A 27,335-nucleotide genomic window follows, 5' to 3' on the forward strand; every position below is an offset into this window, starting at 1 on the left:
GGGAATGGCAGCTTTCATTAAACAACAGCAACAAGCGTCTAGTCCTTAAGATGTATAAAAGCCCACTGAAATCTCATAAGTCACGTGGGTGGCTGAATAAGATTTGCAATGTTCCAGGAACAGGAATTCAGGGCTCTGCATGTCTCTGCCCACACCCGCTCATGATGAGCACAGACGGAATGCATTTTGCAAAATAAGGAAAAGTCTTGCTTGATTTGCATGGTTTATAGAGGATGCTAAATTCAGCTGTCTTTGACAAATAATTCTGAAGGGTTTTTTTTTTTTTTAAATGCATGCACAGTTAACTCATAAGCGCAGGGCAGAGCTGAAATGGGAGATTAATGTAAAATCACAATCCATTAAACTACTATGTATAGTGCAATCTGATGCTGCGTTAACTGGAACAAGAAGATGTCCTTCTTTGTTGGTATATAATCAATTATCAGGGTTGTCACTCAGAGAAAGGAACTTTTTGTGGATGAATTGTATGACTTTTAATCAGCGAATCAATCAACTTCATTGCAGAGGGCTGGACTACATGACCCCGGGATCCTTTCCAATCCTAAAGTTCTATGATCTGAATGAATTTGCATTTTAACAACATAATCCTGGTAGGCAAATCTTCCTTCCTTCCTTCCTTCCTTCCTTCCTTCCTTCCTTCCTTCCTTCCTTCCTTCCTAGCACTTGTGCTGCTGTAGGCTTAACCTCACAGGAGGCATTTACTCCCACGTAAGAGAGAAGAAATAATCCCCCTTCTAAGAAAGGCCTCACAAGCCGTGGACTTGTCAGTATGTACAGTAAAAACCATTTACATTAATCTTTTCTTTTTTAAAAAACGCCTTTTAAAACCAACCACAAAGACTTAAAAACAAATCAGCTAAATATTACAGCTCTAATTATGATGGAAGCCCCCTGCAGCCTCTGATATATCATTATCCAAGTTATTTATATGGGCACCATCAAGGCGCATAGAACTTTACGAAGGGTATGAGGACAGGCCTCTGACCCAAGGTGCTTACAATCTAAAGACTCAACCCCAAACTGCAAATTGTCCTCCTGTTGCTCAGATTCCACCGATTCCTTGGAGAGACGTCAGTGGATGGCCTACTAAAGCATTGTAGCTCAGATCCTGAGGCCTTCTGGTGGGGGATTTCTTCTGTTCGGAAACTTCCGTTCGGGAACTGGTGGCCTCCAAAGGGTCTCCCACCAAGCTGGGCAATGAGAGATGCGTTCAGCTACACGGCACGTGAAGTAGAGGTTGCGGACGGAGAGGGGCAGCCCCTTTATGGCAGGAAGCACTCCAAAGGGTTGTTGGACTCTAGCAGGACATTGCAGTTCAGGGGCCATGGGAGACCCAGAAGGCTGAGGGATTGCTGGCAGCTCTGCTCGGCTGCCAGGCACACAGAGCGGCACGGCTGCAGGATGCCCCCATCCGGGGTGCACTTGGGTACAAAGAGGCTGCACAGGAGCAAGCGCAGAGATGGGTAGCAAGAGAAGTCCTTCAGCATCTGAAAAAGAACGAGCAAGGGGCAGCAGGGAGAGGCACTTGTCAGGTGTTGGAATAGCCCTTCTCTCACTACTCCTGGAAAACAGTGAATGGTTTACTGCAGGCTTCCTCAGCCTCGGCCCTCCAGATGTTTTGAGACTACAATTCCCATCATCCCTGACCACTGGTCCTGCTAGCTAGGGATCATGGGAGTTGTAGGCCAGAAACATCTGGAGGGCCGAGGTTGAGGAAGCCTGGTTTACTGTACCTAATACTGCGTTTGATAGCCCATCCCTGGAAGTACCCCATGCAGAGATGGTGGTCTCTTGCCCTAGCTCAGTGGTTCCCAAAGGGGGCGCTAATTCCCACTGTGGGGCAGTGGAGCTGCAAGTGAGCATCAGACTTTGAGAAGCTGATAACATAGAGTTATGGAATTTGAAGCGGTCCCAAGTGTTATCTTGCAGGGCAGGAATCTCAATTTCACAGGATCAAGTGGAATACTGTGTCCAGTTCTGGGCACCACTATTTAAGAAGGATGTTGGCAAGCTGGAACATGTGCAGAGGAGGGCAACCAAGATGATCAAGGGTCTGGAAACTAAGCCTTATGAGGAACGGTTGAAGGAGCTGTGTATGTTTAGCTTGGGAAAGAGGAGCCTGAGAGGAGATATGATAGCCACCTTTAAATATCTTAAGGGCTGTCACATGAAGGAGGGAGCAATGGCTTCATGTTTCAAGAAAGGAGATTCCAACTAAACATTCGGAAAAACTTTCTGACAGTAAGAGCTGTTCAGCCATGGAACAGACTCCCACGAGAGGTGGTGGACTTTCTTGGAGGTTTTTAGACAGAGGTTGGAGGAGGAGGAGGAGGACTTTGGACTTGATACCCCGCCTTTCACTCCCCTTAAGGAGTCTCAAAGCTGCTAACAATCTCCTTTCCCTTCCTCCCCCACAACAAACACTCTGTGAGGTGAGTGGGGCTGAGAGACTTCAGAGAAGTGTGACTAGACCCAGCAACTGCATGTGGAGGAGCGGAGACGCGAACCCGGTTCCCCATATTACGGTTCCCCAGAGTCCACCGCTCTTAACCACTACACCACACTGGCTGGCCATCTGTAATGGATGCTTTAGCTGAGATTCCTGCATTGCAGGGGGTTGGACTAGACAACTTTTTCCAACTCAAAGATTCTATGATTCTAAGTGCATCAGTTTTGCTGAATCAAGAAAACTGAATAGTTTTAATTGGGTTTTGAATAAATGTGTAATTAATTGCTACTGCTTTGAATTTTTATTGCATTATCTTCCTTAGCGGATTGTGCAAACTGCTGTTCTGAACAATGTGTTACAGGGCAGGAGGCGCTGAGAATGAGTTTATAGGGCAGGGGAAAGTCTGGGAACTACTTGCCCTAGCCGAAAAATGTCTGCAAAGAAAAATGCCAATGATGGGCGAAAGCAGGAGGGACAAATCTGAAGATATGTGGGACCCCTTGTCACGTGACCTGTCAGAGAGCTGCAATACAACCGCTGCTTCTCCAAAAATTATTTCAGTTAGGTTTATTACTGAGACACCTCCTTGGCTAAGCACTCCTGAGGGTTGTTGTTAAGTGGATGCATTTAGTGCATTTGCAAATTTTCTCTTTTAACACGTAGAAAATGGCTGTGCACTGTGTGGATTATGGTTAAGTCAAACTTCTTTTCTATAATTGTTGCATGGTGTTGTGATGTCATGGATTTATAAAAATGTTTTTTTTAAAAAAATGAGCAAAGGGGCAGAAAGGGAATCATAATGAAATGAAAAAGGTATTTAAATATACCTTCCTGAAGAAACCAGAGGCCTTCCTCCTGGGCATTGCCGGCCAATTGGTGCCAAAGAAGGATAGAACTTTCTTTATGTATGCTACAACAGCAGCGAGAATACTTATTGCAAAGTACTGGAAGACACAAGATTTACCCACACTGGAAGAATGGCAGATGAAGGTGATGGACTATATGGAACTGGCGGAGATGACCGGCAGAATCCGACATCAGGGAGAAGAGTCGGTGGAAGAAGATTGGAAGAAATTTAAAGACTATTTACAGAAATATTGTAAAATTAATGAATGTTAGAATGATGTTGGAATGAAGTTAAGTGGTTTTAGCAGCAATGTTATTAAGGTTTATGTGAAAATGGATTGTTAATAGATGGGAACTTGAAGTAATAATATACTAAGATTAAGGATTAAGATAAGAACAAAAAAGGAAAGGATTTGCTGAATTAATTAACTGATCTGGGATGCAAAAAAGGGAGGTGTGAGGAGGTCCGGGAAACAAGTGAACGAAAGACAAGATATGGAAAGACTGATTTGTTTTTAATTGTTATTCTATTTTTTCTGGTTTTTGTATTTTATTTCCTCTTTTTTATTTTTGTTTTTTTTTGTATTATTGTAATTTTGTTTGAAACTTTAATAAATATTATTTAAAAGAAAGAAAGAAAGGGAGTCATTTTCCTGGTTCTGGCTCCAGCTGGCCTAGAATCAAGGACAGGCAGTGGCCAACAGGCTTGGTGGGGGCATTTTCCAGGGCTCCACATGCCCAGGAACCAATCTATCAATCTTTCTAAAGTGGTGGGAGTGGTGTTGTCCTGCTGGGCCAGATCTTTCTCTCCTGCTCCCCTCTCTGTGGCAAGGTGCTTTCTGTTGAAGTTCCCTGCCTTCCACCTAAGCCAAGGGTCCAGCGCCCCCCCCATCGCTCTCCCTCACCCCTTTCCCCACCTTCCTCCAGGCTCACCATATAGTCTTCAAGATGCTCTTCTGCCTCTTGCTGATCCATAATGGTCAGCCAGATGTTGGGGAAAGAGGTGGTATTGTAACTGAGACCCAAACACATCTCCACCTCAATCGGCTCACAGGACGGCTCTGCAGGTAGAAGGGAAAGGTGCAGGTATATGCGTGTTTGTGTGGCAATGTTTCAGATTCAGCTCAGGTACATATTAGACAAAATTGCATACAAAAACAGGTATATTGGGATAAATGTGCAAGGAAATGCTAACAATTTAATGTAAGGGTGTTTGTTTTAAAATTGCAAACTAATGCAGAATTCTAAAGTGCTGAACTTTAGGTTAGGGGAAATGAGAAACTGTGGGGCACCACAATGGGCAAATTTGCCCATCCTTATTTATGACTCAGTCTGACATGAGAGGGCAGCCCTTTTTCAACAACTGGTGCAGGACCTCAACTTTGGGAATCTTGTTTCACGAGGAAAGAATTGCCGCTCACCAAAAGATGCATAGGTGAGGCTGGTGCAGTTGAATTCGTCGCTCCCATCCGGGCAGTTGTGCCAGCCATCGCACACCAACGCCTGAGACAGGCACTCGCCATTTCTGCAGGAGAAATCCAGGGGGCTGCACGTTTCTGGAGAGGGGTTGAGAAAGGCAAGAGAGAGGTCGGCAGAAGTATTAGGTAGATAACACCCTGCTAAATGGCAGTGTCAGCCTTAAGGGATGGGGAACTTCTAAAGCAGCATGCGACTGCTTTAACACAAACTTGTTTTGATTAACCTCTGCAAGGCTCACTCTTTCCCCCTTAATCTACATGTCAGCACAGATAGCATCATTATATAGTTTTGTCACGAAGTGGCCACTAAATCTGGGTAGGGGAGCCAGGAATTCCCAGTTGCTTTTCTTCTTTCAGGGAAACTTGAAAATTCTTCCAAAGAGTAAAGGGAATCATTTGGCCTAAGAGAAGCACTTGGATGGTACTCTGTCCTGGAACTCCCCATCATCTGATGAGGAAGCAAGGAACTTTTTTTTGGGGGGGGGGATTAGATTTTGTTTGTCTCTTAATGAGAAACTACCTGATTTGCACTTCCTGAAGCAATGCACAAAATGAAACACAGCTATCCTGTGAAATTCACCCTTCTCCGAATCTTGTGATGCAGCTTTCCATCAAAAATGTGTCCAAAAATGAATATATTAAAGGAAAGTGTTCATAAAAGACACGTTTTTATGAAGACGATTAATTGTATTAGGAAAAATTGCTTGCAAAAATGTGCACGTTAATCAAAATTGCATCAAAAAATGCATTTATTTGGGGAAATTCGCACTAAAATACTGATAAATTTTCACGAGCTTTTTGTTCTTTTAGTGCAAATTGCTGTGGAAATGTGGTGACCTTTGCATAAGATTATAAGAACGAGAAAGTGAAATTGACAGATTCATCCATGCCTAGTGTGTGCAGTTCTACAGTTTAGCAGTTCATAAGTTTGGCCTGGAGTCAGATGTGAGTTTTCCTCTAATCACATGAGAACGAAAGCTTTGAGGTCAGTGGTATTCCCGCTTAGAGATTTCTCTCTCCCCTGGACGGAATTTTCCTGCTGTAAGGCTAAGTAGTAATTATGGAAAACAACAAACACACACAGAAAAACCCGAACTGCCAAAATGTATGTAATCCCAGGAGGGCTAGAGTCTGAGAACAAACAAATGCAGTCCTTCCCAAGAGATGACCCCCCCGCCCCCAGATCCAGCACCATCATTGCCACCTCGAGGCTTTTATGAATGAGGCCGCTCCTCAAAGCTCCATGAATGACGTGGCAGAAAGCAGGAGTTTTTCTGCTATTGGTGAAGTAGCTGTTAGGGGTGGCAGCTGCCCCCCTTCATAACCCTCTGCCCAAATCTTCCTTCTTTCATCCCCCCAGCCTTGTTTTCATTTTAAGAAAAAGCATGCTTCTAGGCAGAAGAGCATGCAGAGGCAGAAGAGAAAATGTGTGGATAGCAGTGCAGTGTGGACTGGTCCCATTAGGGCAAATGGGAGACGACCCTATCGGCCTCAATCTGACCTCAGCTAGCCCCTACCCTACGCTGGTGAGCCAGCGTGGTGTAGTGGTTCAGAGCGGTGGACTCGTAATCTGGTGAACCAGGTTCGATTCCCCGCTCCTCCACATGCAGCTGCTGGGTGACCTTGGGCCAGTCACACTTCTCTGAAGTCTCTCAGCCCCACTCACCTCACAGAGTGTTTGTTGTGGGGGAGGAAGGGAAAGGAGATTGTTAGCCGCTTCGAGACTCCTTAGGGTAGTGATAAAGCGGGATATCAAATCCAAACTCTTCTTCTTCTACCTGCCTGCCTTCTTACTTACAAACAGTCTTGTCAACCTCCTCCTTAGTCTCAGCAGTGCCCTTGTAGAACGTAGCAGAGAGGAGGATAGAGACAGGACAAGAATGAGCTGGATCTGCCTGACATAGGCTCTGTCTCTTATCCGTCATTGGCTTTGGCGCCACCAACTGTTGGCCTCCCTTATTGCAGCCCTACCAGTCACAGTGGGGACCAGCCATTGCGACTTCGAACACTTTCTGTTAACAGAGACAGAAGGCAAGGTATGTGGCCAGCAGTCATTCGGGGGAGCAGGGATGACGTCCCACCCCCACTTATTCAACACCAAGGAAAACATTTCCCGACCCTCCACATTCCAAATCAATTGGATTTTCTCAGAGAAAAAGCCCTGCTGTTAAGGAGAGGAAGAGCGGGAGGTTACACCAGCATGCACATCTAAGGGTCAAGCTACCATTCTTGATTCGAAAGATTCCAAAGTCCCTTTACTGCAAACAACCATAATATTACAGAAGAGTGCGCAAGCTTCTGAGTGCACCAGAACGCTTTACCAGGCTGGATATCAAGGCTGGGATTGGTGGTGAGGTAGGGGGGGGGGGGAAACATGGTGTAGTTTTATAACCACAATGTCTTTATAGTTCAACCTCCCCCCAAATTTAAGGAAGTTTGGCTGGAATCCCAGAGCTCTGGAAAGGTGTCTTCTTTTTGTAATGGGAGGTAACAATTTTAAAAGGAGAGGGTGCCTCTGAGGATGGGCAGAGTGCTGCCCCTTTCTGAGGCCCATGTGGGGAGGGGGGAAGCTCCAGGAGCTAATGTGTAAGCAGGGGCTGGTGGTAAACAAATGTTGAAGAGAGAGCTGGCTGGCCCATTCTACCTCAGCTGGCGGTAGACAAAGGTGCCAGGAGCCACCATCACCTACTTTCCGTGGCGTTGTGGGCATGGTAAGTGGCAAAGAACCCGTTATCAGCTATTCCTTCGTCCGCCACAAAGAGGACTGTCATGACGTGCTGTGAGGAGGTCAGGACAGGGGGCAAGTTAGAGCTGCAGAACCTGCAAAAAGAGGAAGGGGAAACTGACTTTTAACAAAGCACCCAATTCTAAATACAGGGACACACACACACAAACAAACCTGCTGTTGTTTGGGGCTGGTTATCTGGAGGCAAAGCAAGCACTGACTGAGCAGACAGACTGGAGATGCCCAGCCAGAGAGAGAAGCCTGGCTTTGCATGAAGTGATGAATCACTCTGACTAAGGACCAGACCAAGATCAGAGGCTTTTCAACTGGGGTCTGTAGTAAAATGTTGCTGCGTGAAATGCTCCTGCTCAGGGTTCCAAACATAACACGTTCTAGAGTACTCTATTCCATTCCCCTTCCACCTGGTTTTCCATTCCTGTCCATACGCAGTATTCTGTTCCCACTGAGCATGCTCAGTATTCTACGGGCTTGAGTGTGTTTTATTTTGGAGGGGTTCTCCTTTAATTTCCTCTCACCCCTTTAAATACATCACACCCTGCAAGTGTCCTGGAAAAACTGGGACATCCTAGGTTTTCCCATGAGAGTTTGGTAGCCATTTTGGGTGCTGTGATATCACACAATTTCACGCAGAGATATTGGCCCAAAAAAATGCTTTTATTGGGGCTATGATCTCAATGTGGCATCTTCTGGTCTCCGTGATCTCACACGGATCACATGACTTGGTGTGGAAGCGCAGACAGGAAGATGTACATCCCAGTCTGGGGACTCAATATGGAGGGATATATATGGCAATTCTGCGCACCTTGGGGTTTCCCCCGAAAGACCTGATCACTCACTCGAGAGCGGATGGTGCCATTGGGACTACAAAAGGATCAACACTCAGAAAATGAGTTTGCTATTTGCATAGAGCAAGGAAGACCTGATTGGTCCCTTTGTGTCACCTGAGTGCTGCCACACTGGTCACTTTACTAGTGGTTTCTGGATTGCAGCATAGACCTAGGCCAGAGGCTCCCTCTTCTGGTGAAAACCTTCCATTGAAATGTGTATACATTATTCACAGTGAACAGGGAAAGGCATTGTGGGGAAAGCAGAGAGGAAAAAAGCATTTCTCCCTTAGTCAACATATTAGAACCTATGGAAATCTGATGAAGTCAAAGGTTGGAAGACTCAGGACAGGCAGAAGGAAGGACTTCGTCACATGGTGCAGGGCTAAATCACAGAATTCACGGTGACAAGATGTAGTGATGGCCATCAATCTGGATGGCTTTAAAAGAGGACTTCTCATCTGGTTGACCATGCAAATAGGACACTGGATTGGACTGGCCCCCTTTGGCCCGATTCTGCAGTCAGGCTCTCCATATATTTCCATGAAACTTCTGGGAATTGTTGGGTTCTGACCATGGTAACAGTTGGAATTCGCTAGCGTTACTGGAGTGGGTGGGTGGGTGGGGTGGGATGAAAGACCACCATACCTGCCCATGACACTGGTTGCTCCCATCCCAGCGCTGTCGTACACCTCCACAAAGTCATAGTTGCACTCCTCCTGGGACTCGAGGCTGAAGTTGTGGAAATGCAAGTCCACCACGTGGCCCACGGGCACTGAGATATGCCAGAGGCAGAGCTGGAAGAGAAAGGCAGGTCTGGGAGGTCTACTGTACATGATAGGGGAGCTCCTAGCGTGGCTCAGCATGGCGGTATAAGAGCTGGACTATGGAGGGTTTCTTTCTACTCAGATCTCAGGTTCCTAGGAAGCCATCTTATTCTGAGTCGGACCATTGGACCATTTAGCTCAGTATTGTCTGCTCTGGCTGGCAGCAGGTCTCCTGGGACATCTCCTGCCTTCTCAGAGACATGCAGGAAACTGCTCAGTGTTGTCTGCAATGATTGGAAGCTGCGGTCCAGGGTTTCAGGCAGGGAGTTCTCTCCCAGACCTTCCTGGGAATGCTGGGGAGACCACCAATGGCTGGGGCTCATCGATTCTGGTGGGGCAGGTGGCAGAGTCTGTGAGAGGCACAGACAACTAGTCTCTAGTTCTGCCTCCATCCTCCCTGCTGCTGACTTTCAAAACTGAAGCCATTCATCAGTGAGAAAGATGGGGAGCTCATCCCATCAGCTTTGCTGTAAGACCAGCTGTATCAGACACCTCCTGCCGCTAAACTGTGCCAGCAGGTCATTACAGAGCAACCAGAATCAGTGCTTGAGTTTTAGTTTTGCTTGTTCCTTCCCTGTCCCTTTCCCCTTGTGTGTCGTGTTTTGTTTTGTTTTAAGATTATAAGGCTGCAAACAGGGACTGTCTTGCTTTAATAGGTTGCATGTAAGCCACTCTAGGTGTGCCTTTGGCTAAAGAATGGGGCACAAATGCTCTAAACGAAACGAAACAAAACAAAACAAAAAATAAATAAATAAATAAATAAATAAATAAATAAATAAATTATGATAATAATAATTTATTATTTATACCCCGCCCATCTGGCTGGGTTTCCCCAGCCACTCTGGGCAGCTTCCAACAAAACACTAAAATACAATAACCTATTAAACATTAAAAGCTTCCCTAAACAGGGCTGCCTTCAGATGTCTTCTAAAAGTTTGATAGTTATTTTCCTCTTTGACATCTGGTGGGAAGGCGTTCCACAGGGCGGGTGCCACTACCGAGAAGGCACTCTGCCTGGTTCCCTGTAACTTGGCTTCTCGCAGCGAGGGAACCGCCAGAAGGCCCTCGGCGCTGGACCTCAGTGTCCAGGCAGAACAATAAACAGTGAGACTAAATAGGAGGAAGCTGATAGTCCATGCTGTCCACTGGGCTGGAAGTAAGTAAGAAGAGAGGAATATGGGGGTTCATAAGGAGCAGGCTGAGGTTGTTAGGACAATGCCCCATTTGCCCCAATGGACAAGCCTCCATTGCTGGGAGCTGAACCTACCGGGGAACTTCTACATGCAAGGCTGAAGCTCTGCTAATGAACTACAGTCCTTTCCCCCAAGCACAAATTTAGGTTCTGGAACTTTGCTACATTTTGAACTTGTGTGCAAATGTCTTCCAGCCCAAGGGCTGGGTAGAAATTCTTTTACATGTGACTCTTCCCCTCTCAGCAGTGCAATAAGCCTCTAACAATACAGAGGTGGAGAATCTTAACATTCCCCAGCAAGTATTCATCCAGGAGCTACATTCTGGCACTAGGGTGGGCCAAAGCTTTCAATGTTTGATGCATTATGGTATTTTGATATTTTGTTGGAAGCCGCCCAGAGTGGCTGGGGAAGCCCAGTCAGATGGGCGGGGTATAAATAATAAATTATTATTCTATTATTATTATAAAGCCACATTTACACATCCATCCCACTCACATGCCCACATTTATTATTAGAGGATTGCAGGGTCTGAACTACCACACGCTCTCTACTGAAAATTTCTCAAAAGTCCCACAGGTGCAGTGGCTTTCCAAGAACTGACACTGGACTGTTTCAGATTCTGCCACTTATTAGGGCATTGCATTGCTGCAAGGTAAAAGCACCACTGCCCTGCTCTGTTGGGTGCATGCAAGGTAGTGTGGTGCAAAATGGGTCCCTCTCCTCTGGTCCACAATACAACTCAAGGCGCCACTCACCTGCAGATGTGGGTATGGCTGTGGGTAATTTGGGGAGAATAATTGCCCTTCCATGCTGGTGAGGGTCCCTCCACAACCTGTAAGGAAACACACACATACTGTGGTGATGGATGGGCTTGCATTATTGGCACCAGAGAGAAGGATATCCAAGTGATTTTTCCCTCTGCGCACTCTCTCTCTCTCCTCCTTCCCTCCTCCCTTTCTCTTTTCCTATTGTACTTTCCTTCTTCTCACGAGACGCAAATTCTTTGCAACTCCCATAGCTATTTCAGATGAAAAACAGGACAGCGGTTCTACACTCTTAATAGTTGTGCAGAGCGATACTGCTGAACTAATAATAATAATAATACAGTAATAATAATAATAATAATAATAATAATAATAATAATAATAATAATAATTTATACCCTGCCCATCTGGCTGAGTCTTCCCAGCCACTCTGGGCAGCTCCCAATCAAGTGTTAAAAACAATACAGCATTAAATATTAAAAACTTCCCTAAACAGGGCTGTCTTCAGATGTCTTTTAAAGATAGGATAGCTGCTTATTTCCTTCACATCTGAAGGCAGGGTGGGTCTGGTTCCCTGTAACCTCACTTCTCGCAATGAGGGAACCGCCAGAAGGCCCTCGGCGCTGGATCTCAGTGTCTGGGCTGAATGATGGGGGTGAAGACGCTCCTTCAGGTATACAGGGCCGAGGCTGTTTAGGGCTTTAAAGGTCAGCACCAACACTTTGAATTGTGCTCGGAAATGTACTGGGAGCCAATGCAAATCTCTCAGGACTGGTGCTATGTGGTCCCGGCGGCCACTCCCAGTCACCAGTCTAGCTGCCGCATTCTGGATTAATTGCAGTTTCCGGGTCACCTTCAAGGGTAGCCCTACATAGAGCGCGTTGCAGTAGTCCAAGCGGGAGATAACTCTTCATTTCCAGCATGTCAACTCAGATTCCAGTAACAGATTTGGGAACCTGGCCAAACCACTTCACATAGAAGCCCCCTCCCCAGATCTATTCTGAAACAGACAGTGCTAAGCCCCCCACCCGTGTCTGAACTATTCTTTTAGGTCAGTATCATATCACTGTAAACAGCCATCATGCCTTCCCCAAGAGAGTCCTGAGAACTGTAGTATGGTAAGAGTGCTGAGAGTTAAGCAACCCCCTATTTCCCTCACAGAGCTACCATTTCCAGAGTGGTTTAACAGTCAATCGCTCTTCTGAAGGAACTCTGGAAATGGTAGCTCTGAGAGGGTGAGAATTAGTTGGAATGCCTCCCTCTCAGCAATGGAAGCGGTGGAGTAGATAGAGCACCACCTCTTGTACTTCCGCTGCCTGAGGTGGCTGCTTCACCTTGTGTCATGGTTGGGCCGGCTCTGGTTGGACATTAGCCCTGGGGACAATCCCATTCATTTGCCTGAGAGGTGCAAATTAGGTCAGCTCCAGTAAAAACGTGGACCAGAATAAAGAGAAATTCTGGATGTTCTTAACTGCTCCACCCATAGAAAGGGAAGCTCACAATTTGGTTTGGAGCTCATTTCTCCAGTACAGTATTGGCATTCGCCTCCCCTTTGCAATGCCTTCCCACCAATAATTCTTCTGCCACTGCCCCACAGCAACATTGGGGGTCAGCTGCGCTGGCTGTTGCAGACTGTACCTTTGTGCTTTGTGCTACAGTTGGCTTCATCTCGTTTGTCATGGCAGTCGTGATAACCATCGCACACGTAGGCCGAGTGGAGGCAGAGCCCCTGGTCACAGAGAAACTCATCCCAGGAACAGTTCTCTGGAACAGACAAACACCCCTGGAGGACAAGAAGCTAAGGATTCCAACTGGCTTGAAACTTGTTTTGGAACTGGTCAAAAGCGCCATGGCTTCTCCCATCTCATTGAAATGAATGAGCCTAACTTAGGTTAGGTTCATCACACTGAAATGAACAAACCTAATGTAGTCTTCTCCATTAGCTTCAATGGGTCTAGGTAAAGGTAAAGGGACCCCTGACCATTAGGTCCAGTTGTGGCCGACTCTGGGGTTGCGGCGCTCATCTCGCTTTATTGGCCGAGGGAGCTGGCGTACAGCTTCCGGGTCATGTGGCCAGCATGACTAAGCCGCTTCTGGCGAACCAGAGCAACGCACGGAAATGCCGTTTACCTTCCCACCGGATCAGTACCTATTTATCTACTTGCACTTTGATGTGCTTTTGAACTGCTAGGTTGGCAGGAGCAGGGACCGAGCAATGGGAGCTCACCCCTTCGCGGGGATTCGAACCACCAACCTTCTGATCGGTAAGTCAATGGGTCTAGCAACCAAGTAATAATACATTCCCCAAATCACCAGCACTATCTAGTACTTGGAATAAAACTTTTGGAAGGATCTCTTTCAACCCCCTAAGAGAATTGCTCCCTGCCCATGCTCCCTCCACACCACCTGGATTCACTTACTTTCACTGGGCAGAATGGCCCGATACCAGGCAGTGAAGCCCGAGGGAGCAATGTTGTCATCTGAGACAAAGATGACCTGAAGCTGGCTGGAGTTGGTGTTGATCGTTGCCGGTGCCACGGAGCCACAGTACCTGCAAAAGCCACCTGTTTAAAAAGGGAGCCAAGGAAAGAATAGCTAGCGCTTTCCCATGGCCCCCTGGGAGGGAATAGGGGTGGGAATGGTCAGAGGATATATCCTGCCCTTCCTCCCAAAGGACAGAGCAGCAAAACAGTGCACTTAAAAATAAAGTCAATTTGAAATAAACAATAGAATGATGGCACTTTACCTGGTACTCCCATCCCACAACGAGGAAGCGTCCTGCTCCTTGAATATCTCTAGTCGGTCGTAGAGGCATGAGGCAGAGCTCTCAATGTCTAGCTCCTCCACCTTCAGCTGGATCGCCATCCCTGCCGTCACCCGGATGTGCCACTTACACAAGATGTTTGGGGGGTAGGGGGATGGGTAGTTGGGGGAGCTGAAGGTGCCCTTGGGGCCAAGCAGGATCCCTCCACATACTGTACGTGGGGGAAACAACAACAACGATGACACTGTTAAGTTGTGGGTGAACATATCAGACGACACAGCGATTCTTCAAACAGCTCTTGTTTATTCACAGACCCAGAACAGAACTGAACTGAAGGGTTCAGCCAGCCTGCTATTTAGAGCTCCACTACAACGCAACAGTAACAACTTTCTGTAACTATCCAATCACTGAATGCCACTTTCAATTCTTTATTTGCATATGTGGACCTGAGTGAAAACTATCTACAGTATCCCCCTGCTGGCCCAGGGTGAGAACTTCAGTACACAACAGACACATTGAGTGGATTTACAGCAGGAATGAGTAATCTTTTGCAGGCTGAGGGCCACATTCCCTTCTGGGCAACTTTCCAGGGGCCACTTGCCAGGGGTGGGTAACAGAGTCTCAACTCTGTGGCTGTTCATTGTATCAAATGGAAAGCAGGCACCCCCCCCCCCACAGTGGGTAGGGCTCATGCTTCTAAAGGCGGGTGGGGAAACAACTCTGGCATCAGCTGTCTACTCACGAGGTGCTGGCATGGTGGTGACAGGCGACTCTCCTCCCAGGGATAGCTTCCCTGTGGGCTGGGGGCTTGGCGAGGTCCTGGTGATGGGAGTTGAGGTAGCGGTGATGGTGTGGGCATGAGAAGCCCCAAGCGAGGGTTTGATGGGATGGTGGGACTTCAGCTCTGCTGCCATAGAAAGAGAATTTACAAGGGATGAGAGTGGCTGAGGTTTGCCTCTCTACCCTCAAGCTGCTTTATTCAGAACCAGACCTTTGGCCCATCTTCTGTGGACCAAATATACATTCAAAGCACATCCAACATGTATTTGAAGCACATTGCTTCCCCTACAAAGAACCCAGGGAACCGTGGTTTGTTAAAGATGCTGAGAATTGAAGCTCTGTAAGGGGGGAAACTACACTTCACTGGGGGGCGGGGAGCAGTGTGAGTCATTATATCCCTGTCCAATCACTGAAGACTTCAGGACAGCCACCATGGCCCAGCCTGTGCTATAAATTTAAAGTGGTATTATACCACTTGGAACAACCACGGCGTCCCCTAGATAATCCTGGGAACTGCGGTTTGTTATGGGTGCTGAGAATTGGAAGAGACCCACAATATGGCTCAGACACACAGCTTATATCCAATATTGAGGGCCTACTTTTATGAACCTCCTTTCTAGCTGAGCTCAGAGAGGCCCCCCTCCCTGTTGAATCTACAGCGCCTACTGAAGACTTCCTCAAAAAACCCAGAAGGCATTTTAACTGAATTTCATAGTTTTTTTTTTAATTTTAAATTTTTATTGGAAATTTTATTTACAACATAACATAATCTCCCCCCAATACAGAAATCCACCCTCATTAAACGTGAACATAACATACAATAAGCATAACATACAACAATACAAACAACCAAATAAAATACTACCTTTATCCTGTATCTGGCTATTTAAGTTATATTTAGAAAAATCTTAATAATTATTCATAAAGGAAACAGCTTATATGAAGTAAATAAGGAGGCCAGATACTGAATTTCATAGTTTTAACTGATTTTCATCTTGCACTGAGTCCTTGTACACGACTTAGAAACTACCGCAACTAAACAGGATGTGAATTGCCAAGACAAATGTGAATTGCCAAGACAAATGCAAAACATCTGGAGGGCACCATGTTGACTACCCCTGCTTCTATTAGATCTTCCAGCTCTGCCTTAAAAGGTGTGTGTGTGTGGGGGGGGGGAGCTGGTTGGTTAGGGCAGAAATAAGTACTTTCTGGGGAAAGCAGGAGGGGCCCACCCTCTCTGGAAGAATTCTGGACAGGTCTTGGTGCCTGGAACTTACGGGATGCGATGATGATGCCCACCAATAAGGCCAGGAGGAGGAGAAGCACCGTGCTGAGAATGGCCACGCAGAGCCAGGAGAACTTGCAGTCTGGCTTGAACTTCCTGCTTGCCATGTCCCGGACCTGTTGGGCTGCAGGCACAGGAGTGGAGAGTCACAGTCATGGCACAGAAACCTCCAAGCATCCTCCCCTGTACCACCACCACCACCACCACCACCACACTACCCTGAAACAGGAACGTAGGAAGTTGCCTCAGACAAGTGAAGCTATTTGGCCATCTAGCTTATTTATTTATTACTTATTTATTCATTGCATTGCTATGCACCCAAGGCAGTTTGCAGTTTTTAAAGTAGTCAGATGCTAAATGGTAGTGGTGAGTGAGGAGCAGGCAACAGTTCTGACTGGAGCAGTCCCTGATGTTATCTATGACTGCATCCTGCACATGCTTCTTCTGTAGCTTTGTGCTGCCATCTGCCTTACTGCAGGGCAGATTCAAGGGTAAACCATACGTGGAACAAGTCTGCCCCTGCCGCTTGATGGAGGCAGAAACTGTCTTCCATGCCTTGTTATGCTGCCGTTTCTATGGGGATATACGCTCGGTATTTATGACCCCTGCTATGCAAAAATCTCCAAATGAATCCGAACTTCATTGTCTAAAATCCCTGGTAGAGGACAAGGATCCTGAGATCACGTTAAGGGGAGCCAAATTCTGTGCAACTGTCATAAAACTTAGGGGACAAGCTGTGCTATCATAATAATTAAGGCCTTAAATGATAATTTTAGTGACTAAGTTTTAATTTATATACTTTTAACTGTTGCTATATCTGTATTGTCCCTGTTATACCTAATTGAAAATTCAAATGTATCCCTATCATGTTTTATGATTCCTTGATATTGTATGTGGGCAGGAACTGGTCTGTGACCGAAATAATAAATTCATTCTTCTGTAGCTTAGCAGCGCTGCTTGCTACTCTCGGTTGGCAGTTTCTTCATCACCGACTGTCCCATGGGAATCTCCCCAGACACCCCTCCTTGTCCTCAGGCCACATCCTTCATTGCCCCTGCCTTGCACCCTCCTCAAGTATTTCTGCCTGGCTGGAATGTGTCCTTGAACTCTGATGGTGATTCTTGCTTGCTTTGATGTTGGAGGATGTAAAGGTAAAGGGAACCCTGACCATTAGGTCCAGTTGTGACCGACTTTGGGGTTGCGGCGCTCATCTCGCTTTATTGGCCGAGGGAGCCGGCGTACAGCTTCCGGGTCATGTGGCCAGCATGACTAAGCCGCTTCTGGCGAACCAGAGCAGCACACGGAAACGCCGTTTACCTTCTCGCTGGAGCGGTCCCTATTTATCTACTTGCACATGATGTGCTTTCAAACTGCTAGGTTGGCAGGAGCAGGGACCAAGCAACGGGAGCTCACCCCGTCATGGGCATTCAAACCGCTGACCTTCTGATCGGCAAGTCCTAGGCTCTGTGGTTTAACCCACAGCGCCACCCGCATCCCACAGAGGATGTAGAGGAGTGCTAATCTACAGCAGAAAGGTAAAATTCACACCTGAGCCTCTAGCCCTTCCAGCTATTAGCATGTAGCCCCTGAAAGTTTGCCCACAAGGGAATGTGCCTCCTCCCCCGGCTGAAAAAAATAATCCTCTACCCCTGGCATATGGCTCAAAAGGCTCCCCAAACACCTTTGTCCTGAAAAGATTCCTGCACTGGACCAATTGCTCTTTTTCACTTATGCTAACACCCTCAAACATAGATATGCCTAGTGGAGCCCTGCCAATGTCTTCACCCGCTCCCTCCCTCCTTCCCCAGTTGGTGATACCAAAGCCGTTGGCGGAGAGTTTGGTGCTGTTTCTGTTCTCAGCGTCCGGCTGACTCTGGGCTGGTGCCTCGCCGTCCTCCTCAAACACGGGGTTGGAGAATTCTGTTAGCAAGAACCGCGGCAAAGGTGGAGCCAGGGGGCTGGCATTTTCCTGGGGGAAACCAAGCACCAGTGAGATGTACATATATATTGCTGCAAGCCACCCCAATCTGCAAGCAGAGATCCCAATAATGATCAGCTGCCATCCAATATGATTTGCATTTTAAAAAAACAACAACAAATGAACAAACACCTGCACAGTTAAGAGCAAAGACAAATTTATTAACATCATCTCTAACTTGGGCCTCAATTGCTTTTCTTCCACCTGCATTCACCTAAGACACCTCTAGTAGTGAGTGGTGGAGCAAAGAAGAACAATAAGATGATTTTGTGAAGCCTAGATTACACAGCGCCTTATTTAGGAACATAGAAATATGCCTTTAATACCGAGTCAGACCACTGGCCCACTGAATCCTGTGAGTGGCAGTGCCTCTCTGGTGCTTCAACACACACCACAAGATTAATTTATACTTTTATGATCAACATTAGGAAGTGGAGACCGCAATGACCATTTGCCAGATGGGATTCATTGATGATTAAGCCTCACTGAATAAGTTTGATAAAGTTGTAATAGTGTATATGAATGTAGATGTGTAATACTTAACATATTAGATTCCCATCGGTTGGGTATCATTGTGATTAGGTCTCTTTAAGAATATTTAATTCTAACTGCCTGCACCTGCCCCATTGCAGGGATTGCTCCTATATAACTTAGTTTCAATGATCATTGATACGGAGCATCTCTGACTGGCAACTTCTGCCTTCCTGTGGACTATTTCAGCTGAAAACACCTACTGAAAAATCCCCTGGAAACTTGGTCGCTGAAGAAGCCCAATGGGCGAAACAAGGGTGTATCCTGAGAACTGGTCTATCATCAGCTGCCTTATTGCCAGTAAGTAGTTCTGTTTGTTACACTCTCAAGACATAGGACTATGTAGAAGGCAAGTTCGTTTGTTACACTTAGGATATAGGATGATGCAGAAGGAAGATATCGGTATGAAATGGCATTGCCAACAGGAACTGTACATTGTAATTGTTGGTCTTGACAATCTTTGGACTTGACTATCCTTGGACTTTGACAATAAAAACATTGTTGTTGTTTAGTTGTTTAGTCCTCTGTTGTCCCCTTCTGCTTGTGCCCTCCATCTTTCCCAACATCAGGGTTTTTTCCAGGGAGTCTTCTCTTCTCGTGAGGTGGCCAAAGTACTGGAGCCTCAGCTTCATGATCTGTCCTTCCAGTGAGCACTCAGGGCTGATTTCCTTAAGAATGGAGAGGTTTGATCTTCTTGCAGTCCATGGGACTCTCAAGAGTCTCCTCCAGCACCATAATTCAAAAGCATCAATTCTTCGGCTATCAACCAGAAGGTTAATGGTAATATGATATGTATTGCCACCAGGAACTGTGCTTTACAATTTTTTGATATGACGATTATAGTTTTATTATATATGTTATGTATATGTTATGTTACTTTTTTAGGGACGCGGGTGGCGCTGTGGGTATAAGCCTCAGCGCCTAGGGCTTGCCGATCGAAAGGTCAGCGGTTCGAATCCCCGCAGCGGGGTGCGCTCCCGTTGTTCAGTCCCAGCGCCTGCCAACCTAGCAGTTCGAAAGCACCCCCGGGTGCAAGTAGATAAATAGGGACCGCTTACCAGCGGGAAGGTAAACGGCGTTTCCGTGTGCGGCTCTGGCTTGCCAGAGCAGCGATGTCACGCTGGCCACGTGACCCGGAAGTGTCTCCGGACAGCGCTGGCCCCCGGCCTCTTGAGTGAGATGGGCGCACAACCCTAGAGTCTGTCAAGACTGGCCCATTCGGGCAGGGGTACCTTTACCTTTACCTTTATGTTACTTTACAGCCAGTTATGTGTGTGTTGTGGTATTCTCTGGTGTTTCAGGCATGAGTTTTCTCCAGTCCTACCTGGAGGCATTGAGGATGGCACATGAGACCTTTTGCATGCTCTTCCACTAAGCTGCCGCAGGGGATTGGGGCCCCCTCATCTTCACTATGCCAGCTTCTTTAACACTGCCTAGCCTAAGGGTGAGCTGATTTTAGTCTTTTATGATCCAGGTGCTTCAAGGCTGTGTTTGGGGTGGAGCTTAATACTGTAAACAGTTCATGCAGGTATCACAAACAGGATCTTGATGAAAGGTTTTTCATTTATCTGATCTCCTCCAGAGAAGGTAAATCTGGATTAAATGGGGGCAGGAATAGAGGCTGGCATTTTGATGCCAACTGTGTTTTGAGGGTACTGCAAAAATAAAAATAAAATAAAAATGGCATAGGTGGGGAGCACCTTTTCCATAATAAGCACCTACCTGTCTGGAAGGCCCTCTACACTGTTTTGACTCTGGAATCCAGCTATATGTCTGCATACTTAAAACACACACTTACCCCTTTCCCAAGAATTTTGGGGAAAGCAGTTTTTAAGGCTATTGGGTGCATATGCCTGTCTTAATTTCAATCAGTTCAGATCCTCTGCTGCAGCCCTCTGGTTGCATTATAAGTGACCCCTTATTGGTAATAACAATATTTGTCCTTCAACCAATCAGTCTCTGTGGTGCTGGACTTCCATCCAAATCTTGTGAAGGTTATTTCTGGTGGTCCAGGATAGTTAGATTTGCATCAGCCCCTGCTTTTCTGGCTTTGGTCAAAATTATCTTAGCTATTTTGATGGCTGATTCAGTTTTCCCCTTGCTCTGGGGATAGGCAGGTGAATATGTCAGATGATCAAATTCCCACTGCTTTTGGAATGCCCTGAAATGTCCCAAGACAAACTGTGGTCCATTCCCAAATATCTTTGGACTCAACATCCATAGGTCTTGGCATCATCCAGATTGCTTCTACTTTTGCTGGGTCCTCTTTCTGACCCTCTGCTGTCAACAGGTGGCCAATAAAAGGCTCTTCCTTTAGTCCTAACCTGACTTTATCAGGGTTTGGTTTCATATTTCTTTTTCTGCCCCTCTCCAAAAAACATGCTTAACTTTTTTGTCATGGTTTTTTGTCACCGCCTTTCCACTATCTCCTTCTCCCACAATTAGTATGTCATCAGCAATTACTTTCAGGCTCCTGATTCAGTCGACACAGAAATAGTCCAGGGGCGAAGTTGATGCCCATTGGCATTCACAGCCAACGATATATGCCAAAAGGAGTTGCCAAAATGGTCAAATAGCTTGACTCTGTGTCGAGCTCTACACGCCAGAATCCATTTTTTACATAAAACCTTGGCTCAGGATAGGTCACATACTGCAGCATCAATGGCTGGTAGCGGGTAATGGCTGTGATTTAGTGCTCTGTTCAGAGGTTTAGGATTGATACAAATGCACAGCTTTCTTGAGGGTTTCCAGATAATAACTAGGCTGCTGATCCAAGCTTTATGTACATCAAACTGGGGCTACTCCTCCGAGGTCACCATTTGGGTGGGTGCTATGCTTAAGGTGGGTGGGGAAGCCAGCGTCTACTGAGGCTGGGTCCTGGGTGCAGCTGGCTTTTACAGCCAGGGAGTGGACTAGAGGGAATAAGTTTTCCCTCTGGTCCACTCCACCATGCCACGCCCCTGGGCTCACCTACGATTGGCTGCAACCGGGGGCGAGCCCCAGCAGCCAACACAGCCGGTGGAGGAGGAAGTGATGTCCTCTCCTGGCCATGCTGAAGTCAGAAAAGACCACCAGACACTGCCACGGTTGTGCTGGACTGCAGCCACTGCTCCTCACCAGCTGTCATTAAGTGGTCCTTATGCTTGTCTTCCTCTCTCTCCAAGGCAAGATCCAGACAGAATTCAAACTGTTCTCTCCAGCACCTCCATGCCTGGGCTAGATTAAATGCAGTGAAATTCAGTGGTGCTGGAGGTTTCAGGCTTCTCCCCATGATCTAAAAATCCTTGCTTTTTTCTGTTTATTTTCTTTGCTGCTTCAACTGGGTTCTATTTCTAAACCGCTGCCATCATGTTTCAATTGGCGTTGATTATTGTTAAGGATCAGGCAGGAGTATTACAAAACAAAGAACTTTATTTAAATAAGCTTTCTTTAATTCCAAACTCTTGCTGAGCCTCCTGCTCAATGCTGAATCACTGTCTCACTGAGTTTCTCGCCCCGACTGCTGTCCTAATCCTCTTAATTAGTTCCATGTACATTGATAATGGCAGCAGTAGAAGACCCTGGTTGGATCACACCAAAGCCCAGCTACTCCAAGGTCTTTGGTGAGAATCCTGGCATTAGGCAGCCATTGGCCACTGTCTGACTTCAGCTGATGTAGTAGACAGAATGTCAAACTCAGATCAGGGCAGACCTGGGTTCGAATTCTTACTCAGCTATGTATCGTACTGGCAGCATATCCTTGTTTATGTGTCCTTGGGGTTCAGGCCCACTGAGTTCAATGGGACTTACTCCCAGGAAATTTGCACTTGTACTTAGGCTTGCAACCTGGGTGACTTTGGGATGGTTATTCCTACTTCATAGGGTTGTGGTGCTGCTAAAACAGGGCAAAGGGAGAAAACAGACACCCTTGATCTCTTTGGAGGAAAGGCAGAGCAATTTTGTTTTTAAAAAATGTAACTAAGAGTAAAGCAGCTGTAAATACTTAAACAAAAATGCGGCTCTGAGCATTTTTCGTGTCTGATGCAAAACCAAAACATAGCTCAGAATTTCCCTCCCAAAGTTTGGAATCTCTGGTTACAAAGCAAGCCAGTCTGGCCTTGTGAACAGAATACAGTGGTACCTCGGGTTACAGACGCTTCAGGTTACAGACTCTGCTAACCCAGAAATAGTACCTTGGGTTAAGAACTTTGCTTCAGGATGAGAACAGAAATCGTGCTCCGGCGGCACGGCGGCAGCAGGAGGCCCCATTAGCTAAAGTGGTGCTTCAGGTTAAGAACAGTTCCAGGTTAAGAACGGACCTCCGGAACGAATTAAGTACTTAACCCGAGGTACCACTGTACAGTTGGAGTGTGTTGATGCTAAACTACACCTCCATCTCACTTTCTCTTCTTTGCTGGCAGATGTTCTTCAAACCGAGGGATTGTGGCTTTCATCAGGGAAGGAACGCACTGGATCCCTTCCTGCATACTTTCACAATGTGATAATTGGGTTTATTTTGGGGAATCAGAATGAGAGCAAGCAAGCGCTTTTACATAAGCCTAGCCCATAAGGAATAATAATGTTGCTATATCAGCTATATCCACAGGCACAATCCCCTCCAACCAGTAACAGCACTTGTAAGTCAGATTTCTGAGTTGTTCAAAGAGCTAAGCGTCCATGATCTTAGTGGTCCTTACAACCGCTTTGAAAGGAGGGCCAGTATTGCTACAATCATGTCACAGGTCGGGGTGCGGGGCTGAGGCTGGGAAACCATGAACTGAGATATAAACTAGGCTCTTTCCAGTCCACTTTTAGGAGCTTTGCTAGTCTGGCATATGCTAGTGTGTGCATCAGCCTACTTGTGTGCATAATACGAATGGGTGAGTCTGTCAATTTAATCTTATTTTGGTTTCTCATTTATCCAATCTTAAATTCAGATCTTCACATTTCCACATCAGTTGGCAATTTTTTATATATATATAAAAGGTAATGGGACCCCTGACCATTAGGTCCAGTTGTGACCGACTCTGGGGTTGCGGTGCTCATCTTGCTTTACTGGCCGAGGGAGCCGGCGTACAGCTTCCGGGTCTGTGGCCAGCATGACTAAGCTGCTTCTGGCGAACCAGAGCAGCGCACGGAAATGCCGTTTAGCTTCCCGCTGGATCGGTACCTATTTAACTACTTGCACTTTGATGTGCTTTCGAACTGCTAGGTTGGCAGGAGCGGGGACCGAGCAACGGGAGCTCACCCCGTCACAGGGATTCGAACCGCTTACCTTCTGATCGGCAAGTCCTAGGCTCTGTGGTTTAACCCACAGCGCCACCCGCGTCCTATATATATATATATATAAAAGGTAAAGGTAAAGGTACCCCTGCCCGTACGGGCCAGTCTTGCCAGACTCTAGGGTTGTGCGCCCATCTCATTCAAGAGGCCGGGGGCCAGCGCTGTCCGCAGACACTTCCGGGTCACGTGGTCAGCGTGACAAGCTGCATCTGGCGAGCCAGCGCAGCACACGGAACGCCGTTTACCTTCCCGCTGGTAAGCGGTCCCTATTTATCTACTTGCACCCGAAGGTGCTTTCGAACTGCTAGGTTGGCAGGCGCTGGGACCGAACGACGGGAGCGCACCCCGCCGCGGGGATTCGAACCGCGACCTTTCGATCGGCAAGTCCTAGGCACTGAGGCTTTAACCCACAGCGCCACCCATGTCCATATATATATATATATATATATATATATATATATATATATATATATCCTTATGAAAGTTAACCAGCATTTCAGTGCAAATGTCTTCTAATATACAAATTTTTGCATGCAATTTTGCTTAATATACACATTTATGCAGAACAATCTTAACTCAATGCATTTTTGTATGTTAATTTCATAAATACATGCATTTCTATGCACACTTTACTCCAATATATGTCTTTTTGCATGCATTACTTGGCTGGAGAACTGCACTGCAAAATTCGGGGAAGTACAAATTTTAAAGGATGACTGTGTTTCAGTTGTGCATTAGGCAGGTTTGTTTTAAATGCAGACTGAATCAAATTTATCCCTATCCCTAGGTATAATGCAATGAGTAATATCCTCGCACCAACAAATTGTTATGATCCCACTGAATTCCAAAAGACTTTAAACTCCCTTAAATTGCCTGCCCCACAACTCCTGAGAATGCATAATTAGGAAATTTATTTGTTAATTAATTCACAATATTTATATGCTGCTTGATTGTAACCAATCCTCAAAGCAGTTTACAAAAAACACTAAAATTATCAGTGAAAAGAAGTCAAAAACAACTACTTAAAATATCCAAACAATAATTAAAATCAAGTTATGAGCTACAAACCAGATTAAAGCATGTGCCAAGATTCTGTGCATCTGGACAGGCTTGGTTAAACAAAAAATGGTTTTAGTAGGTTCTCAAAAGTGTACAGTGAAGGCACCTGCCTGATGTCAATAGGCAGGGAGTTCCAAAGTGTGGGCGCTGCCCCAATAGAAGACTGATTTCTTAACCAATGCAGAATGGGCATTACAAGGCACCTGTAACAGAACCAGTTACGCAGATCGAAGTGTTCAAGTAAACTGATCCCAAGCTGCTAAGGTGAGTCATAAGAGCATAGGAGTCCCTGTTAGACCAGACCAACGGTCTATCTAGTCCAAAATCCTGTTTTCTGGAGTGTCCAACCAGATATTTATGGGAAGCCCAGGGTGGGAAGGCTGAGTGGGAAAGCAGAGTCCACTTCCTACTATTATTTCCCAGCAACTGGTGCACAGTCTTCCAAATATCTTTAACCTATTTCTTCTAATAGACGTAAATAGGGATGTACTTGTTAACTTCCCAATTCACCTGCAGCTAGACCATTTTGTACCCTGGACTTACTGGTCTCATGCCCCTCACCCTTTATATCAGAATTCCCCAAACTTGGGTCGCCAGCTGTTTTTGGACTACAATCCCCATCATCCCTGGCCACTGGTCCTGCAAGCTAGGGATGATGGGAATTGTAGTCCAAAAACAGCTGGAGAACCAGGTTTGGGAAACCCTGCTTTAGATGGTCAGGTGTGTTACTTCAGCTGGGAAATACACATTTAACATGTATCTTTTCTCACCACTTCCCACATTCATGTTTCACATCTGCAGGGTTGGCCAATGTGGTGCCCTCCAGATATTGTTGGACCTCCTTTTCCATCAGTACAGCCAACAGGGCCATTGATCGGGGTAATGGGAGATGTCATGCAACAATATCTGCAGCCATCATGTTGGTTATCCCTGGGTTAGAGAAACACACACACACACACCCTCCAACAAGCAAGAGTTTGGCAACCCTGATGCTGATAATTAAAAATACACTTGATTCAGCTACATCTTGCACAGATTCAAAAGCACAAAGGGGATTTGCTTTTGATCTAAAGATCTAGAAAATAAAAATAGAATTTTAGAGTTTGAAAGGATCCTGGAGGTCATCCGTTCCAACTCCCTAGTCCATGCAGGAGCCATGATCTACATTTTCAAAATGGACCTCACAAGCACCAGTGTGCAACACTGCACTTCTTGCACTACACAATGCCTTCGTGCTCATGTGTGTACTCTTTTAGAGACCCAGGTAGCGGGGAGGAGGGGGAACTGAAAGCGGGAATCAAGGCAGCTTCAACAACTCACACACTAGCAAAAGCACTCCAAAATCTTTGTGAATGGCAAGAATAAGAACACAGAAAAATATAGTGTGGTTTTTTTTACTAGGCACAGAGACCAACTCTGTATACCTGAGGGAGCATCTCTACCCCCATCCTTCAGCCTGGACACTGAAATCCAGCTTTGAGGGCCTTCCGGTAGTCCCCATGCTGTGAAAAGTGAAGTTACAGGGAACCAGACAGAGGGCCTTCTCGGTAGTGGCACCCACCCTGTGGAATGCCCTTGCATCAGATGTCGAGGAGATAAAAGAACTATACAACTTTTAGAAGACATCTGAAGGCAGGGAGGTTTTTTGAGAGTTTTTGTGTTTTAATATATTGTTGCCCAGAGTAGCTGGGGCACCCTAGTCGGATGGGTGGCAAAAAATTATATATATATATGGGTGATGCCCTTGGTAAATAAGAGCTATTGGTGTCATCAGCAGTTCCCATAACAGTGATGCCCTGACCTCCCTTTCTACATACCTTGCTCTGGTCCAGCATCTCCGGCTGGAAGATGACTTCTGTGTACTCCTTCATGGTTGTGGGAGAAGGCGTGGGGAATGTGGACAGGATCCCTGCCCGTCCTAGGCTGCTGCATCCCCCGACCTCTTGCGGCATCCGGTTCGTGGCTGCACAGCAGTTCCCCTTATTTTGGCCTTCTGATATTCACATTTGCAAGGAGAGGACAGTGGTGAGGTTTCCCTTCCAGGACCACAGTGGGGACTGTGCCGAAGGCTTGATTTTTCTAACACAGAGAGCCTGACAGGGCACTTGAACCAACGGCGCTTGTCGTAGCCTCCACCAGCAAAGACCCTTGGCTTCCTGGCAGGCAGGCTCATGGGACAAGAGGCCTGCCAGCTCCTGGGAAGTGAAAGAATTTACAAGCATTAAAGTCACCAACCTCCCCCCCCCCGCCCCCCACTTCTTAATCCAACTCAGCTGAGGAGGACGAGGTCAGAGGCCCTGGCATGGACAACTGCAGTTTTAAAGGCACAGGATTGCCAAACTCTTTTTCTCTGTCCAAGGCAGCCTGGAACTGAACAGCGAGAGTCTGAAAGGGTCACTACCCAAAAGCAGGCTCTCTCGCTTTCCAAAACAGCAGCTGTGTTAAAAGTGGCAGCGGTTGTGCTCCGTTCCAGAAGCGGTTGCATCCCTGCTCCTGCAATGTACATTACGGGTGCAAGACACAAGCAC

The 27,335-nt window shown here is 46.5% G+C and overlaps 1 protein-coding gene across 2 annotated transcripts; it reads right to left on the bottom strand.

The window, feature by feature from the left end:
- Nucleotides 1-479: 479 nt before the first annotated feature.
- MFRP (membrane frizzled-related protein) lies at nt 480-27,056 on the bottom strand. Of its 2 annotated transcripts, XM_028708522.2 has the most exons (13): nt 26,625-27,056; nt 17,796-17,946; nt 15,970-16,101; nt 14,655-14,819; nt 13,895-14,123; nt 13,569-13,699; nt 12,787-12,912; nt 11,140-11,216; nt 9,013-9,161; nt 7,484-7,614; nt 4,738-4,872; nt 4,250-4,377; nt 480-1,508 (listed from the first exon to the last, which is right to left on the bottom strand). In XM_028708522.2, the coding sequence occupies exons 1-13, from the start codon at nt 26,757-26,759 to the stop codon at nt 1,284-1,286; spliced, it is 1,914 nt and encodes a 637-aa protein (XP_028564355.2). In that variant the 5' UTR covers nt 26,760-27,056; the 3' UTR covers nt 480-1,283. The 2 variants fall into 2 exon arrangements, with proteins under 2 accessions (XP_028564355.2, XP_077775573.1); XM_077919447.1 differs by lacking the exon at nt 26,625-27,056 and having other exon boundaries at nt 14,655-14,816; nt 17,796-18,682.
- Between the last annotated feature and the right edge of the window lie 279 nt (nt 27,057-27,335).

This window comes from Podarcis muralis, chromosome 15 (genome assembly GCF_964188315.1).
Source record: "Podarcis muralis chromosome 15, rPodMur119.hap1.1, whole genome shotgun sequence".
Lineage (NCBI taxonomy): Eukaryota > Metazoa > Chordata > Lepidosauria > Squamata > Lacertidae > Podarcis > Podarcis muralis.

Coding starts and splice junctions, on each gene's coding strand:
- MFRP (XM_028708522.2), bottom strand. CDS start 26,759: ATGCCGCAAGAGGTCGGGGGATGCAGCAGCCTAGGACGGGCAGGGATC. Junction 16,102..17,795: donor ACTCTCCGCCAACGGCTTTG/GTATCACCAACT, acceptor CTGTGCCTGCAG/CCCAACAGGTCCGGGACATG. Junction 11,217..12,786: donor CTGTAGCACAAAGCACAAAG/GTACAGTCTGCA, acceptor GTTTCCTTACAG/GTTGTGGAGGGACCCTCACC.